This window comes from Onthophagus taurus, chromosome 3, assembly GCF_036711975.1.
Source record: "Onthophagus taurus isolate NC chromosome 3, IU_Otau_3.0, whole genome shotgun sequence".
NCBI lineage: Eukaryota > Metazoa > Arthropoda > Insecta > Coleoptera > Scarabaeidae > Onthophagus > Onthophagus taurus.
Window position 1 is genome coordinate 26,068,782 of NC_091968.1, and position 17,574 is coordinate 26,086,355.

A 17,574-nucleotide genomic window follows, 5' to 3' on the forward strand; every position below is an offset into this window, starting at 1 on the left:
GTTATAAAAAAACTTTTAGAACAAAGGTTGTAGCAAATTTTATTCTTAACAATATTGCTCTCTTTCACTTTTGCTCTCAGATGCATAGATATTGAGAACAATACGAAAATGTGAAAATTTGATGAATTCATTTTTTTTGCAAGTTAATGGTAACACTGGGGAATCGGAGTGTGTTATAAAAGAACTTTTAGAACAAAAGTTGTGGCAAATTATATTCTGAACAATATTGCTCTCTTTCACTTTTGCTCTCAGATGCATAGATATTGAGAACAATACGAAAATGTGAAAATTTGATGAATTCGTTATTTTTTGCAAGTTATTGGTAGCACTGGGGAATCGAAGCGTGTTATAACAAAACTTTTAGAACAAAAGTTGTAGCTAATTTTATTCTTAGCAATATTGCTCTCTTTAACTTTTGCTCTCAGATGCATAGATATTGAGAACAATACGAAAATGTGAAAATTAGATGAATTCGTTTTTTTTTGCAAGTTAATGGTAACACTGGGGAATCGGAGCGTGTTATAAAAAAACTTTTAGAATAAAAATTGTGGCAAATTATATTCTTAACAATATTGCTCTCTTTCACTTTTGCTCTTAGATGCATAGATATTGAGAACAATACGAAAATGTGAAAATTTGATGAATTCGTTATTTTTTGCAAGTTAATGGTAGCACTGGGGAATTGGAGCGTGTTATAAAAAAACTTTTAGAACAAAAGTTGTGGCAAATTATATTCTTAACAATATTGCTCTCTTTCGCTTTTGCTCTCAGATGCATAGATATTGAGAACAATACAAAAATGTGAAAATTTGATGAATTCGTTATTTTTTGCAAGTTAATGGTAACAATGGAGAATCGGAGCGTGTTATAAAAAAACTTTTAGAACAAAGGTTGTAGCAAATTTTATTCTTAACAATATTGCTCTCCTTCACTTTTACTCTTAGATGCGTCTATATTTCAATATTGAGAAAAATATGACTTTGTTGCTTTCTCAAGTTATGTGGCAAGAGAAAGCACATAAAAATGGACACAACGAATAATCGTGTAGAGAACACGAGATACTAAAAGAGGTGTAGGAAGATTGCAGAAGAGGTGGATCGACGATGTGCAGGTTGTGGCGAGGAAAGAATGGATAAGTACAGCAAAAGGCAGAAATAAATGGAGACGTTTGGAAGAGACCTAAGTCCAGCAGTGGATGAGTACAGGCTGAGGAAGAAAGAGAGAAGAAGCTTGGTGGTGATTTCGTCAATAATGCCATATGCATAGTACGTAAAGGTAAAGATTTGTTGAGTGAGTGTAGGAGATTAAGCCAGCTGGAGTGGTGCAGGTGAGAAATTGTATAATGGTCAAATATCATGATCAGGGAACTATGTAGCTGATAAATTCCCTGTGCTTTGTTGAATGAGTTTTCAGTGGCCATAAAATAATCAGTTTTGGAAAAGTGTCGTTATTGCTTTAAGCATATACATTGGTAAATATTTGTGCCAAAACAATGAATATAAGGATTTGAATGCTGTATACAATAATGAGTTGTGGTATATGTAGTGAACTAGAAACTCATAAGAAATGGCTGATGCTAAAATCGTCGCCACATTGCGTAGCCACAGTGGGGGTTTAAATGTATTTATAGAGATGGTAAGAAGTGAGGTGGATTTAAGATTATAAACTTAATTTTACTATTTAACTTTTATTTATAACAATATGAAATGGTACATATTTATACACGACGACCTAAAGACAAGCATCTGTCGATCAATCCGGAAATGAAACCAGAATCTTCACCACCATCACCTCCATTGTTGATCAAATCCATGGCAACATCAGAGATTACATCGTGGAGTTTTGGACTCAATTCAGCAATTTTGTCAACACCGTTAGCGAGCATATCAGCAGAGAATTCAGCGCTGAATTCTTCATCGTCACGAAGACCAGTGATGACAAACTGAAAATAAAAATTACCTTTTTAACTCAAATACCTTACACGTGCAAAATCAAAGACTTACGCTAGTTAATGGCTCCATGGAAACGTAAACATCGAGGTATTTCAAACCGATACGACCCAATAAAGTAGCTTGTAAACCAATGTTGGCTTTGAAGTTGTTGGCGTCGAAACTGCAAAGCAATAAAAGCACATAAATATTTCTAATATTTCTTAATTTCTTGACTTCTTACTCTAAGGTGCCAGTTCCGAAGGTATCGATACCGATTTCAGCCAATTGAACATTACCGCTGTATTCGGTGGTTAAGGTTGGGTTGGGGAAGATGAGATCTAAGTTAACAGTGAGACCTGGAGGAAGGAGTTGAATGCTACCTTCGAGGTTTTCATAAACGAAGTCAGCTAATCCAGCGAAGACTAAGTTTTTGACGGTCAAAGTTCCGCTGATACCTTCAATACCCAAATTGCCTAATTCAAGAGTTTTTTCAGCAGATTCCAATGGGTCCAAAGAGGGGATACCGAAATCTGGCCAACCTGTTTTCATTTCTCCACGTAAGCATTCCAAGAAATTAATGATGGTTTCTTCAAAAGCACGTTGGTCACGTACAATTGGGGCTAAACAAGTTGTTAAATTAATTTAAAGGAAGACATTTTTTTGGTGGGAAACTTACTCATGGCAAAAGCCATGCCGATGAAGGCTAAGAAAGCGATGGCGCGCATTTTAATAGCTGGAGATATTTCTAGAAAATAAATGAAGAATTTTATGATTTGTTATGATTTTCGTTGTTGAAACTTACCTGGAATTTCTCAACTGATTTGAAACTATTCGTTGGGGGTTTAAATACTAAAATTGTTTCGTAAAAAATAGTTTATCAATCCTTTAAGTAGTTTGATAATCATTATTAGTTTTTTTTAATGTATAAAGTAAATTAATAAGTGTTTTTCACTATCGTTCAAGTGTTAAACGCAAATAATCATAAGTTTTATATATCACATTTTTTAATTTAGCTTTATTTTTAGTCGATTTGATCATATTCCGACGATTAGCTTTGTGTTTATATTAAACATTTTTTTAATTCGGCCTTAAGTAACCGTTAATTAATTCATTGTTAATTTTATATAACATTTTTCGTTCGTTAGATAATAATTGGACATCGATTTTTTATAAATATTATTTTTAAACCAAGTCCTTGAGAAATCTTTGAGTGTTTTCGGTGTGGCAACTCTTAATAAACTTCGATAGGTTCGATAACTTATCAATTTTTTTTTTAATATCGTAATTGTTTACAATCTAAGACCTAAATCTATTACGCTTTTACCATATTATAAAAATTTATTTATTCAATTTTATTCTAGAACTAACACTTTTGATAATAATTTATTAACAACCTATTTACTAGTGATGGAACGGATAGTGATTTTGCGAAAAGCCGGATACCGAATATTCGGTCATTATGGTTATAATTTCTGGTGCATTTCTGAAGTGAATAAAAATGAAACTAATAAGAAAGCTGATAAGATTGTCAACTTATTTGGATCCAAGATACAAGAAAAAATTATAGATCATTTCAAAAATTTTTTTCTCAAGAACTAAAAGTAATTTTTCAAAACGGCTTGTTGCATTAAAAAGAGGATACTTTCATTAATAATTGGTGATATTTCCACAAGGATCCTTCAAGAAATTAATTTTACAGCGAATTTTGACAGTTATCGATGAAAATGCAACATCGAAAATTTTATCAAAACTTCAAATATTGTTTTCTCAAAATCTAAAAGTTATTTTTCAAAACGGGTTGGTTCATTGGAAAGAGGACACTTTTATTAACACTTTGGGAAATTTTCATACTCATATTCCAAGAAATCGATTTTATACGAATTTTTAAAACTTAATCGGCGAAAATTGCAAAATTCGAAACAATTATCGATCATTTCAAAAATTTTTTTCTCAAAAACTAAAAACGATTTTTCAAAACGGCTTGTTGCATTAAAAAGAGCATACTTTAATTAATAATTGGTGATATTTCCACACGGATCCTTCAAGAAATGAATTTTATAGCGAATTTTGACAGTTATCGATGAAAATTGCAACATCGAAAATTTTATCAAAACTTCAAATCTTGTTTTCTCAAAAACGAAAAGTTATTTTTCGAAACTGGTTGGTTTATTGGAAAGAGGACACTTTTATTAACATTTTGGAAAATTTTCATACTCATATTCCAAGAACTGGATTTTATGCGAATTTTTAAAACTTAATCGGCGAAAATTGCAAAATTCGAAAATATTTTGGATCATTTCAAAAATTAATTTCTCAAAAACTAAAAGCGATTTTTCAAAACGGCTTGTTGCATTAAAAAGAAGATACTTTAATTAATAATTGGTGATATTTCCACAAGGATCCTTCAAGAAATGAATTTTATAGCGAATTTTGACAGTTATCGATGAAAATTGCAACATCGAAAATTTTATCAAAACTTCAACTATTGTTTTCTCAAAAACTAACAGTTATTTTTCAAAACGGGTTGGTTCATTGGAAAGAGGACACTTTTATTAACAGTTTGGGAAATTTTCATACTCATATTCCAAGAAATCGATTTTATACGAATTTTTATAACTTAATCGGCGAAAATTGCAAAATTCGAAAAAATTTTCGATCATTTCAAAAATTTATTTCTCAAAAACTAAAAGCGTTTTTTCAAAACGGCTTGTTGCATTAAAAAGAGGATACTTTAATTAATAATTGGTGATATTTCCACAAGGATCCTTCAAGAAATGAATTTTATAGCGAATTTTGACAGTTATCGTTAAAAATTGCAACATCAAAAATTTTATCAAAACTTCAAATACTGTTTTCTCAAAAACTAAAAGTTATTTTTCAGAACGGGTTGGTTCATTGGAAAGAGGACACTTTTATTAACATTTTGGAAAATTTTCATACTCATATTCCAAGAACTGGATTTTTTACGAATTTTTTAATCTTAATCGGCGAAAATTGCAAAATTCGAAAAAATTATCGATCATTTCAAAAATTTTTTTCTCAAGAACTAAAAGCGATTTTTCAAAACGGCTTGCTGCATTAAAAAGAGGATACTTTAATTAATAATTGGTGATATTTCCACAAGGATCCTTCAAGAAATTAATTTTACAGCGAATTTTGGAAGTTGTCGATGAAAATTGCAACATCGAAAATTTTATCAAAACTTCAAATACTGTTTTCTCAAAAACTAAAAGTTATTTTTCAGAACGGGTTGGTTCATTGGAAAGAGGACACTTTTATTAACATTTTGGAAAATTTTCATACTCATATTCCAAGAACTGGATTTTTTACGAATTTTTTAATCTTAATCGGCGAAAATTGCAAAATTCGAAAAAATTATCGATCATTTCAAAAATTTTTTTCTCAAGAACTAAAAGTGATTTTTCAAAACGGCTTTTTGCATTATAAAGAGGATACTTTAATTAATAATTGGTGATATTTCCACAAGGATCCTTCAAGAAATTAATTTTACAGCGAATTTTGGAAGTTATCGATGAAAATTGCAACATCGAAAATTTTATCAAAACTTCAAATATTGTTTTCTCAAAAACTAAAACTTATTTTTCAAAACGGGTTGGTTCATTGGAAGAAGGACACTTTTATTAACATTTTGGGAAATTTTCATACTCATATTCCAAGAAATCGATTTTATACGAATTTTTAAAACTTAATCGGCGAAAATTGCAAAATTCGAAAAAATTATAGATCATTTCAAAAATTTTTTTCTCAAGAACTAAAAGTGATTTTTCAAAACGGCTTTTTGCATTAAAAAGAGGATACTTTAATTAATAATTGGTGATATTTCCACAAGGATCCTTCAAGAAATTAATTTTATAGCGAATTTTGACAGTTATCGATGAAAATTGCAACATCGAAAATTTTATCAAAACTTCAAATATTGTTTTCTCAAAAACTAACAGTTATTTTTCAAAACGGGTTGGTTCATTGGAAAGAGGATACTTTTATTAACAGTTTGGGAAATTTTCATACTCATATTCCAAGAAATCGATTTTATATGAATTTTTAAAACTTAATCGGCGAAAATTGCAAAATTCGAAAAAATTGTCGACCATTTAAAAAATTTATTTCTCAAAAACTAAAAGCGATTTTTCAAAACGGCTTGCTGCATTAAAAAGAGGATACTTTAATTAATAATTGGTGATATTTCCACAAGGATCCTTCAAGAAATTAATTTTATAGCGAATTTTGAAAGTTATCGATGAAAATTGCAACATCGAAAATTTTATCAAAACTTCAAATATTGTTTTCTCAAAAACTAAAAGTAATTTTTCAAAACGGGTTGGTTCATTGGAAAGAGGACACTTTTATTAACAGTTTGGAAAATTTTCATACTCATATTCCAAGAAATCGAAGAAGAAGAAAAACAAATTTTATTCTGTACCCACTACATAAAAAAAATAAGAATAACAATAAAAATATCTATATGTATATACAACAAAAATAAAAAAGTGAAGGGGTGAGAATAGGGCTACCGACCAGGGTCTTTCTGCCCGTGATTTTTGTAGTCGGCGGCTTGTTTCAGTCTTCTCTGACGGCCAGGAGTTTTTGGAAGAAGGGGTGGATTGTTGCGAGGGTGGAGTAATCGAGGCGATATAAGCGTGTGTTGCAAGGCGTTGGTAGGAAAATTTAGGATGGATTTATCGGACAAGGATTTAAGGCGGGTATGGATGGGGAGTATATCGGTAAGTTGGTAGAGCAGATCATTGCTAGGGTTAAAGAGGGGGTTACGGGGGTTTCTAATTCGGGTGATGGATCTCAGTGCAGATCTTTCCGCTACTTCCAGGTGGTACTTCGTTCTTCTTGGTGCGTTGCTTAGCAGTATTGATCCATATTCTATGATGGGCCTGCATATGGTCCATATGGTCTTGTAGATGTGCGAGGCACATGAGGTAGAGATTCCGCGACCGCTGAACGAGAGAGATTTAAAGTGTTTGGCGCGTGTCTTTACTTTCATCTTCACCTTGGTTGCATGAGTGGAAAACTTAAGCGTTCTGTCAAGTATTATGCCAAGATACTTGCAGGTTGGTGAGACGGAGATTGCCGTTGATTGGATTGTAATTGTGGGGGAGGGAGCGCGGGGTGAGAGGAATGGGACAAAAAATTGTGTTTTTGTGGGATTGAGTAGGATGCGCCATTTTCGGTACCAATTTTCCGTTTCGTTTATGAGCGTTTGCAGCTTACGGATCGAGGAAGTGATATCCCTACTGTGCGAGACCAATGCTGTGTCGTCGGCGTAAAGAAGTGCGTATGCAGTGAGGTTAAAAGCGTCTGGGTTGCCGTTGTAAAGATCGTGGCAGAATAGGTTGTATAGAGCGGGAGAGATAGGCGAACCCTGAGGAAGGCCTTGCTGAGCGGAGAAGCTGTGGGAGGAGTGATTTTTCAACTTCACGATGGAGGAACGATTCGACAGGAATTGGTTTATCAGGGTTAGAAGGTAGTATGGCGTTTTTAGCTTATCCAGTTTAAATAGCAATCCTTTGTGCCACACGGAGTCAAAGGCCTTTCGGACGTCCAGAAACACTGCTGCAGATTTCAGTTTTACAAAACGTGCCGCCTGGAAGTTGGAAACCAGAATAGTTAGTGGCTGGGACGTTGATTTGCCGGATTGGAAGCCAAATTGGTAAGGCGGAATTTTCTTTGATACCGCACCCAGGAGCTTGTTCTTCAAGTGCGTCTCGAAGAGTTTTCCAATTACGGGGAGCAGTGAGATGGGGCGATAGTTGGCTGGATCAGATAGAGAAGAATCCTTCTTGGGAATACAAGTAATAATTGACGTCTTCCAGTCGAGCGGGAAATGCTGAGTCGTAAGGCAAAAGTTAATTATTTTTCTGATAAAGCCATGGATGTTAAGATCTAGACTTCTAAGCAGTTTCCTTGTGATGTTATCATAACCGGGAGCGTTATCTTTTCCCTGTCCAAGAAGAGTAACATATTCGTCTTCCAACATGAGAGCATCTTCGGGTGTCTCGAACGGTGTCAAAAATGCGGATTCGTACCAATTATCTATAATGCTTTTGTTGTGGGAACAAAACGAAACATCCTCGGTAAAGGTGAATACACCTTCTAGGTAGTCAGCGTGTATGTTGACAATCTCTTCAGGGTTGGAGTGCACACCGCCATCGGTAGGATCAATGAGCTCCGCCGTTCCAGGTGTCTTTTGGTATCTTGATAGTTTTCGAATTTCGTGCCAATAGTTTCTTCCTTTACACAGTTTTATTTTGTCACAGGCTTCCATGTACTTTTCCGTTCTGTATTGCTGAATTAGTTTCTGTATCTTTTTGTTGAACTCATTAAACTTCTTTTTCAACTCAGGCACTTCATATACCCTGAAGTCTCGATATAGGCGTCTTTTCTCTTTGATGAGTCTGATAATAAATGGAGATAGCGGAAAACTGTAGTGTTTGGTGGTTCTGGATGGGCTCGCTTTGTCTATCGACTCCTTAAGACATTTGTTAAACCTTGAAATCGTGTCAACTGTGATTGTCTGATGTGCTTCTATGAAGTCTTTCATTATTGAGTTAACTGTCTCCATGTTGCAAAGCTTATAGTTTTTAGTTAAAGTCGGAACAGGTTTAGGTACGTTGGTTGTGACGTTGACATAAACTAAAATGCCCAAGTGATCGGAGCATAAATCCGGAACAACTTCTACCTGTGTAATTAGACCGCGGATGTTTCTTGTACAGAACAGTAGATCAGGAGTAGAGTTCGGATTGTTTTCCATAACGTACGTGGGAGGAGTCGTGATTTGTACGAAATTGGACATATTCAGGAAATGTCTTATGTGTTTCCTTTTGGTTGGATTCGGATTGAAGTCACCAATTATGAGACATTTGTCGTGCAGTGAGGCCATGTTAAATATGGATTCTTCAATTTTACTAAACGGGTGGATATAAATTAAGAAAACATGTATTAAGTCCGATAGTGATACAAAAATGAAGTGCATTATTTAATGGAGAGTTGATTGCCGGGGGGTTGGATTTTCTCAATTGTATCGTGGGGTGGCCCATAGCCACCGCTCCTCCTCTGACTCCTCTATTTATAATATTGCCGTAATTTTGGATTGACGTCCAGTTTCTAAATGTGATGGAAGACTTCGATTTTGTTTCCACAAACATTGCGCAACGGATATGATTGTCAATGATGTGTAGTTTCCGATCAGGTGTGATTTCGGGTGGTAGCTGTTAATGTTTGCGTACAATAATTTTATGCTGGTCATTGTTGATCTTGCGGAAATTAATAATTGGTGATATTTCCACAAGGATCCTTCAAGAAATGCTTTTTATAGCAAATTTTGAAAGTTATCGATGAAAATTGCAACATCGAAAATTTTATCAAAACTTCAAATATTGTTTTCTCAAAAACTAAATGTTATTTTTCAAAACGGGTTGGTTCATTGGAAAGAGGACACTCCTATTAACACTTTGAGAAATTTTCATACTCATATTCCAAGAAATCGATTTTATACGAATTTTTAAAACTCAAAAACTGAAAATGATTTTTCAAAACGGCGTTTTGCATTAAAAAGAGGATACCTTACTTGATCCAAACTTGATCTACTACAACTATTTACGTAAAATTTATTTACTTAACTTTAAAAATCGTAAACTTCCCATCTAACGATAATCGTGATGAAATTCTGTCAATTTTTCCACAAAAAAGACATAGAAGACCTACCCCCAGTAATAATATCACGTTAATATCGAGTTATTTATGAAATAAATCCATTTTGACCATTCCAAAACAGAACATAATGTAAACGTGTTGTATTGAAGGGTTAATTCAATACCGATTGTATTTATTTGCTAATCGATATGTTAATAATCATAATTAGTTGCGCATTTACAATAATCATCCGTTATAGTCGAATTATTTAGGTGTAAATTGGAGTAAATAATACACAAAAATAAAAAATAATAATAATCCGCATTTCCGGTTAAATTGGAAATGGAATCCCGGTGGAGAGCGCTCTAAAATTAAACTACAAAGTGGTTATTTTTCCTGGTACATAATATTTCGAGCTGAAAGAATTTTAATCAAAGCTTTACTTCGCAAAGTTAAAAAAAATCTTTTTAATGTTTTTTAATCGTATTAGGTAAATTAATTTTAAATGTGATATCGATACCAATATGTTTCTTATCAGAACGAGTACCCATAAATGTTTAGATAACAACAGAGTGTGTACATTATATAATTTTTTTTTAAATGAAAAAATTTAAGTGGCTATTAAAGAAATTCGAACGAACGAACGAATTATTGCGATTTTACTGCGAAGGAAAAGTGAGTTATCGAAATTAATTCCTTAAAACGTCAATAAATTATGTCTTCTACGTTCGAGGAAGCGCTTTGGCGAATTCCAAAAAAGATCAATTTCAGATTACTTTAGATTTAAAACGTTTTAGCCTAATAATTTTACTTGTTAACAATCTTAATTGTGTACATTTTAAGTCATTTGAATTAATTTGGTAGTAGAAAATGTTACATTTCCTTTTTCGTCTCTTTCTACTATATATATTCCATTTTATCTGGGTGTAATTGAAAATTTGAAATGGATTCGTTAAGGGAGCACTGATCCACAGCTCAATGTTCCATAGGTTGTGCTCCCGGGGAGATTATGTTTCAATTCGGAGAACTGAACGACTCCGAATCTTTCAACCTTTTCTCCTCGGTATTCTCTCTTTTTACACTCTGCGTTTTATATTATCTATTAAATATTCCTCTCACGGTTCCCCATTCCAATTTTTTGATTAATAATTAATCAGTTTCAAAGTGAGAACGTTGATTGTAGACCCTTAAATCTTGGGATTAAAGTAAACAGTTACTAACCCCATCTAGCGATAATCGTTTATACTAAACTAAATTTTTGACGTTTAAAAATCAGCTGTTACATTTCTTCCTATAATTGTCAAATTTTATGAAGAAAAAAACTTTAATTGAAACTAAAAACCTATCATGATACGTTTTTAAGACCCAAATTGTTTATTTAAAGCGATTTAGGTAAAAATTAAAAATTTTTATTTTATTTAAATCATAAAATTCCTCTTCTTTTACAGAGTTGCTCACCCCATCTATCGGTAATAAAATTAAATTTTATGTTTGACATATTAGAATCAGCTGTTGGATTTCTTCCTAAAATTATTAAATTTCACGAAAAAAGAAACTTAATGGAACCTAAAAACTCATCATAACGCGTTTTTGAAGCTCCAAAGTGTTTATTTAAAGGTATTTTATGCTCTACGAAGAGATTTTTCGTCCTAAGTCAATATGTAAAGTTTCAATCGAAAGAACTAACCTAACTTTTTTCCGTCAATTTAAAATTTTTGGGGTTTTAAAATATCTGGATAATTTATTAAAATAGAAAGATGGTAAGTCGATTAATTTTATTAATTTTGAATCATTTAATAATTCCATAATTTATAATTTTCGTTAATTTAAGAATTTAAATGATTTGCTCACCCCATCTAACGGCACCCGCCTAAATTACGTTTTATTTTTGACTTTTTAAAATCAGCTATTACATTTCTTCCTATAATTGTCAAATTTGAACCTAAAAACTTATTATGACACGTTTTAAAGACCCAAACTGTTTATTTAAAGTGATTTTGGGTATAAAAATTTCAATTAAATCATAAAATTCTTCTTTTACAGAGTTGCTCACCCCATCTATCGGTAATCACCTAAATTCAAATTTATATTTGACATATTAAAATCAGCTGTTGCATTTCTTCATAATATTATTAAATTTTATGAAGAAAGAAACCTAATAGAACCTAAGAACACGTCGTAACACGTTTATGGAGATCCAAACTGTTTATTTAAAGTGATTTTATGGTCCACGAAGAGATTTTCCGCCCTAAATCAATCTGTGAAGTTTCCAACCTAACTTCTCTCCGTCAATTTAAAATTTTTGGGATTTAAAAGAAAAGGGTTTATTTATTATAATAAAAGAATAGTAAGTAGATTGATTTTATTAAATTTGAATCATTTCATCATTTAGTAATTCTATAATTTATTATTTTCAAGAGTTTAAATTAGTTTCTCGCCCCATCTAACGGCACCCACCTAAATTAAATTTAATTTTTGACATTTTAAAATCTGTCACATTTCTTCTTAGAGTTATTAAATTTTATGAAGAAAAAAGCTTTAATTGAACCTAAAAATCCATCATAACGCGTTTTTGAAGACCCAAATTGTTTATTTAAAGTGATTTTAGGTTTCTACAATAAGACAAGGACATGTCTTGTCTTGTAATCTATTTAAGCGTGCCCTTGAAAAGGTGTTACGTGAACCTGATTGGGACCATATATATGGAGAGTGTACAAAAGGATGGCATACAGCGACATGGACGTGGTTCAATTTATCAAAATCAACCGCTTGAGATGGGTGGGTCATGTGATAAGAATTGAGGAAGATGAGTATGAGACAAGTATAGCAATATTGAACAAACTGGTTGGAATCAGAAGATGAGGGAGAATGAAGCTGAGAGATCGAAAAGAGGAACTAAAACTAATGGGAATGTTGGAGAAGGGTGAGAGACAGAGAAGACTGGAAGGATATTCTGAGGCAGGCCAGGGCCCACTCAATGATGAACAAGGTACTAAAAGAGAATGTGCATTCGATATCATTTAAGCGTAATTTTTGTATTAATAATAGGCAGGTGTGAAACATAATAGAAAAAATCGTTATCTAAGATTAAAAATTAATCAAAAAGTATTCCTAATAATTTACGTAAACTACTCTAGATTAGTTAAAAATACATCCATTAACTCGGATTATTTATTTTTCTTAATAAGTTATTGTTTACACAATGAATCAACAAAAAATATTTACGTCAAAAATGAATTAAACATCTCTTATAGTGAGAATAAAATTTTTGTTTTCAGCTTGAAAATTGACGCAAGCGCTTCGGGAACCCTCGAATTTCAAGAGAGAATTGCAACCCCCTGTAAAATAGCAATGCGGAGTACTGTTGGCGTCCAGTTCAGCCGGCGGCGCCCCGGCGTACAAAACACGCGATGTGGTCGTGGGACGCCGGAAGTGGAGCGCGCGCGATCCTCTTCATGTTCACCGCAAACTTCTTCGGACCCGCAGCCCTCGGAAAATTGGATTCAATACATGGTAAGTCAAAAAGAAAAAAATCTTGTCTTATTATACTTTATTTTTATTCTATAGAAAATTAAAAACTTTTGTAACACGAACCAATTAGTGAGTCCGTGTGTCTTTCTGCAGCTAGGTAAATTCGCTGTTAGAAATTATTATTCACTTTGAGTTTGAGCCGCGATGCCGCGTTTAATTAACTCGTTGACGCTATTTGCTGATTACTTCGACGAAGTTGATTAACTTTACTGGTGCGGTGTTTGTGTTTGAAGCGCGTTTGAATTGTTTTAGGTACAAAGATGATTTCATTATACTTTTTTGGGCAATAACCATCGAATGAAAGATCTAAAAATATGACGGTAATATCATTAAATCAAGATTATGCGTAGAAAATTTTATAGTTATAATTGAATTTTAAGTTTAAAACATGTTTAAACTTGAAAACTATAGGAAATAGAATTGAAGGACGGGTTAAACCCAGTTAAATCCATTACAACTCTGATAATCAGTGGATTTAGTCAAGTTCGAACGTTACTCACCCTTGAAGAAGAAGATGATGGGGTAAGGAACTTTAAACTAAACTGTGGCGACGTGTGGAGTAAGGAAAATTTAATAACCCACCCCCCGTTTATCCAAAAGCTGGGGGATAAGTTGTGAAAACTTAGCACTTCCAGGGTTAGTTAATTGCACCATCGACTTTGGCGCTTTACTTAAATAGATATTAAGTAATATTAATTGCTAAAGCTATCATCTAAGAAATTTAAGTTTTCAACTTGTCAATTAACACCTTTAAGCTGGAAATGGAGAAAATGAAAAATGGTTTATTTGGTTTAATAAATCATTTCGAAAGGTACAAGTTAGAAATGCATCAATATATGGGGGTAATTAGCGGGTTATGGAGAAGTGCCTAGTAATTTTCGGGTTATTTTTCATCGGAAATCTCACGTGTCCCACACGCAATCTTAGTCATTTTCCAAACTGAAATGGAAACTTATACTTTTCTCTTTTGCTTCTCTTTCTATCCCCTCATCTCTATCGAGCCGCCCCCCGCTTAATAACTTAGGGAGTTGAAACGATTCTTTTCGGTGATATAAACTTGATTGTATGTTTTGTATAATTTATAGATTGAATAGCGCCATCTATTGCAATAATTAGAACAAATTCGAATTCGCTATTAATAGCAGTGCGATGATTTCGCATATTTCGATGTCCTTAAAATTGTATAACTAATCGATATTTATCGATATGTATAAAAATAAACCCGAAAAATCGATCGCACTTACAATGCATAGATTCAAATTTTCTTCTCGTTCAGTCTGAAGAGCAGCACAAACTTTCTGCTTAACACTATCTTATTTGGCATAACGCATAAATAAACCTGAAAAAGTTCTAAATAAACGCAAAAGCGATAGTTGTGAATTGCTATCACCCGAATGAATAGTAAACAAAGTCTTCCAAATCCATATTTGGCTCCCAAATCTATCTGCTAATAGCTACTCTTCAAGTCTAGAGTTTCAAACTAACGTAATCTCGACAACTTTCCTTTATTAAGGTAGGGTTGAGTTGATGAACAACTTGATTTAGCTCATTGTTTATTACATTTGGCTAACCGCCACGTTTAAAACTTAAAAACTTGATTTTGACGTTTTTTGAAAGTGTTCCAAAGATACCAAGAACTAGAAAATCCTTATTGGTACATGTCAAAACTGCTCAAATCGATTAAAAATGCTTTTAGATTACTTGATAATAACGAAAGGAATTAATAAAGTTAATGAGAATGTTTTCCAGAACATTCGAAGATTTTGGAATGAGGGAAAATGTGAATCAAAATAGTTTTAATCGATTAAAAATGTTTCTGGTATACTTAAGGAGGATAAAAAATTGATTTTGATGATTTTTGAAAGTATTTTAAAGACACCTAGAACTAAAAAATGGATCTTGGTGGGTGTCGAAATGGCTCAAATCGATTACAAATGCTTTTAGATTACTTGATAACAACGAAAGGAGTCAATAAAGTTAATGAGAATGTTTTCCAGAACATTCGAAGATTTTGGAATGTGAATCAAAATAGTTTTAATCGATTAAAAACGTTTCTGGGATACTTAAGGAGGATAAAAAATTGATTTTGATGATTTTTGAAAGTACTTCAAAGACACCAAGAACTAAGAAATTGATCTTGATGGGTGTCAAAATGGCTCAAATCGATTACAAATGCTTTTGGATTACTTGATAACAACGAAAGGAGTTAATAAAGTTAATGAGAATGTTTTCCAGAAGATTCGAAGATTTTGGAATGTGGTAAAATGTGAATCAAATACTTTTAATCGATTAAAAACGCTTCTGGTATACTTAAGGAGGATAAAAAATTGATTTTGATGATTTTTGAAAGTATTTTAAAGACACCTAGAACTAAAAAATGGATTTTGGTGGGTGTCAAAATGGCTCAAATCGATTACAAATGCTTTTAAATTACTTGATAACAACGAAAGGAGTTAATAAAATTAATGAGAATGTTTTCCAGAAGATTCAAACATATTAGAATGTGAGAAAATGTGAATCAAAATAGTTTTAATCGACTAAAAACGTTTCTAGGATACTTAAGAAGGATAAAAAATTGATTTTGATGATTTTTGAAAGTATTTCAAAGACACCAAAAATTAAAAAATGGATCTTGGTGGATGCCAAAATGGCTCAAATCGATTACAAATGCTTTTAAATTACTTGATAACAACGAAAGGAGTTAATAAAGTTAATGAGAATGTTTTCCAGAAGATTCAAACATATTAGAATGTGAGAAAATGTGAATCAAAATAGTTTTAATCGACTAAAAACGTTTCTAGGATACTTAAGAAGGATAAAAAATTGATTTTGATGATTTTTGAAAGTATTTCAAAGACACCAAAAACTAAAAAATGGATCTTTGTGGATGCCAAAATGGCTCAAATCGATTACAAATGCTTTTAAATTACTTGATAACAACGAAAGGAGTTAATAAAGTTAATGAGAATGTTTTCCAGAAGATTCAAACATATTAGAATGTGAGAAAATGTGAATCAAAATAGTTTTAATCGACTAAAAACGTTTCTAGGATACTTAAGAATTATAAAAAATTGATGTTGATTATTTTTGAAAGTATTTCAAAGACACCAAAAACTAAAAAATGGATCTTGGTGGATGCCAAAATGGCTCAAATCGATTACAAATGCTTTTAGATTACTTGATAACAACGAAAGGAGTCAATAAAGTTAATGAGAATGTTTTCCAGAACATTCGAAGTTTTTGGAATGTGAGAAAATGTGAATCAAAATAGTTTTAATCGACTGAAAACGTTTCTGGGATACTTAAGGAGGATAAAAAATTGATTTTGATGATTTTTGAAAGTATTTCAAAGATACCAGTCACTAGAATATAGTAGTTGGTGAGTGTCAAAATGGTCCAAATTGATTTCAAATACTCTTAGATTACTTGACAAAAATGAAAAAAATTAACAATTATGTTTTCCAAAATATCAAAGATTTTGGTGTGGATCAAAATGGTTTTAATCGATTAAAAATTATTTAATTAACTGTACATGTGTTGAATAATACATTATCTCGATGCAGCGGCTTGAGTTCTCCCTTGAATTGATTTGATCACATATGCTTAAGGCCATTAATTAATTAATTGATCGATTTTCAATTTTGTGTTCATACAATTTATTGTATATAAAATGTATTACAGTGGAGTAGCTTTTATGTGGGACTGTGTCCTGTTGCAACCCCCGTGTGTGTAAATAAATAAATAAATATGGATTTATTGCATGTACCAATGCAATTATTAGATTGTTTTTTTTTCTAACATTACATTAAAAAGTACTATTCAAATTATTACTCGCAAAACCCAGTTCAATAACTGGATTGGTCATTTAAACGAATGCCAATTCAGTAATTGGACCGGATTTTCATTCAATCTATATATAGGAAGTGAAATAATTTAAAGTATGCATTAAACATTTGATTCTATGTTTAATTAATTGAAAAAAATGTTTACTGCGATAATATTTGAAATTGAAATGTACCCCCCATTATTCATTCATTTCATGTTAATCTTTACTCTTTGATTCGAAATAGGAACGTTCGTGTTTTACTAATCGAGCACACGCTAACTATATCATCCCCGTCAATTAACTGTCAAATCATCATCAGCCTTTCCTGCTGCCGCGCTCGCCATTGTGCGATCTCCTCTTCCACGTCCGTGCTATTCCCCTTCATCGTTGTCATTGTCAGTGAGAGAGAGCGAATTCACGGTTACGGGATTTCAGGTTGGGTTGAAAGACGTCGCCCCCCCGTCCACCCCTCATTGTATCCCGTTACGGGCCTGCCGTAATACTATTGCTCGAAACGCCAAGCAATACGAATACGACTACTGTACCGCTGTGTAGTAGAAACATCATTATCTCTCATCTCTTCCTACTCGTGCTGCTCCTTTCTAGTTGGTCGTTTTAATGTTA

General features: G+C 32.7%; 2 protein-coding genes across 4 annotated transcripts in view; one reads left to right on the forward strand and one right to left on the reverse strand.

The window, feature by feature from the left end:
• LOC111414456 (lachesin-like) overlaps positions 1 to 17,574 on the forward strand; it is a 108,500-nt gene that overhangs the window by 23,087 nt on the left and 67,839 nt on the right. For 2 of the 3 annotated variants that reach the window (XM_071195537.1, XM_071195539.1), the window contains 4 exons: positions 11,042 to 11,353; positions 11,637 to 11,940; positions 12,202 to 12,582; positions 12,872 to 13,106. In XM_071195537.1, coding sequence (XP_071051638.1) covers positions 13,004 to 13,106 — 103 coding nt within the window. In that variant the 5' untranslated portion in view covers positions 11,042 to 11,353; positions 11,637 to 11,940; positions 12,202 to 12,582; positions 12,872 to 13,003. Of the gene's footprint in view, positions 1 to 10,906; positions 10,986 to 11,041; positions 11,354 to 11,636; positions 11,941 to 12,201; positions 12,583 to 12,871; positions 13,107 to 17,574 lie in introns of those variants that run through there. The other variant, XM_071195538.1, reaches the window with a different exon arrangement.
• Positions 1,672 to 2,718, reverse strand: LOC111414460 (uncharacterized). Its single transcript, XM_023045814.2, has 4 exons — positions 2,608 to 2,718; positions 2,173 to 2,551; positions 2,004 to 2,112; positions 1,672 to 1,942 (listed from the first exon to the last, which is right to left on the reverse strand). The coding sequence occupies exons 1-4, from the start codon at positions 2,654 to 2,656 to the stop codon at positions 1,718 to 1,720; spliced, it is 762 nt and encodes a 253-aa protein (XP_022901582.2). The 5' UTR covers positions 2,657 to 2,718; the 3' UTR covers positions 1,672 to 1,717.

Coding starts and splice junctions, on each gene's coding strand:
- LOC111414460 (XM_023045814.2), bottom strand. CDS start 2,656: ATGCGCGCCATCGCTTTCTTAGCCTTCATCGGCATGGCTTTTGCCATG. Junction 2,113..2,172: donor TTCGGAACTGGCACCTTAGA/GTAAGAAGTCAA, acceptor ATTGCTTTGCAG/TTTCGACGCCAACAACTTCA. Junction 1,943..2,003: donor CCATGGAGCCATTAACTAGC/GTAAGTCTTTGA, acceptor TTTTATTTTCAG/TTTGTCATCACTGGTCTTCG.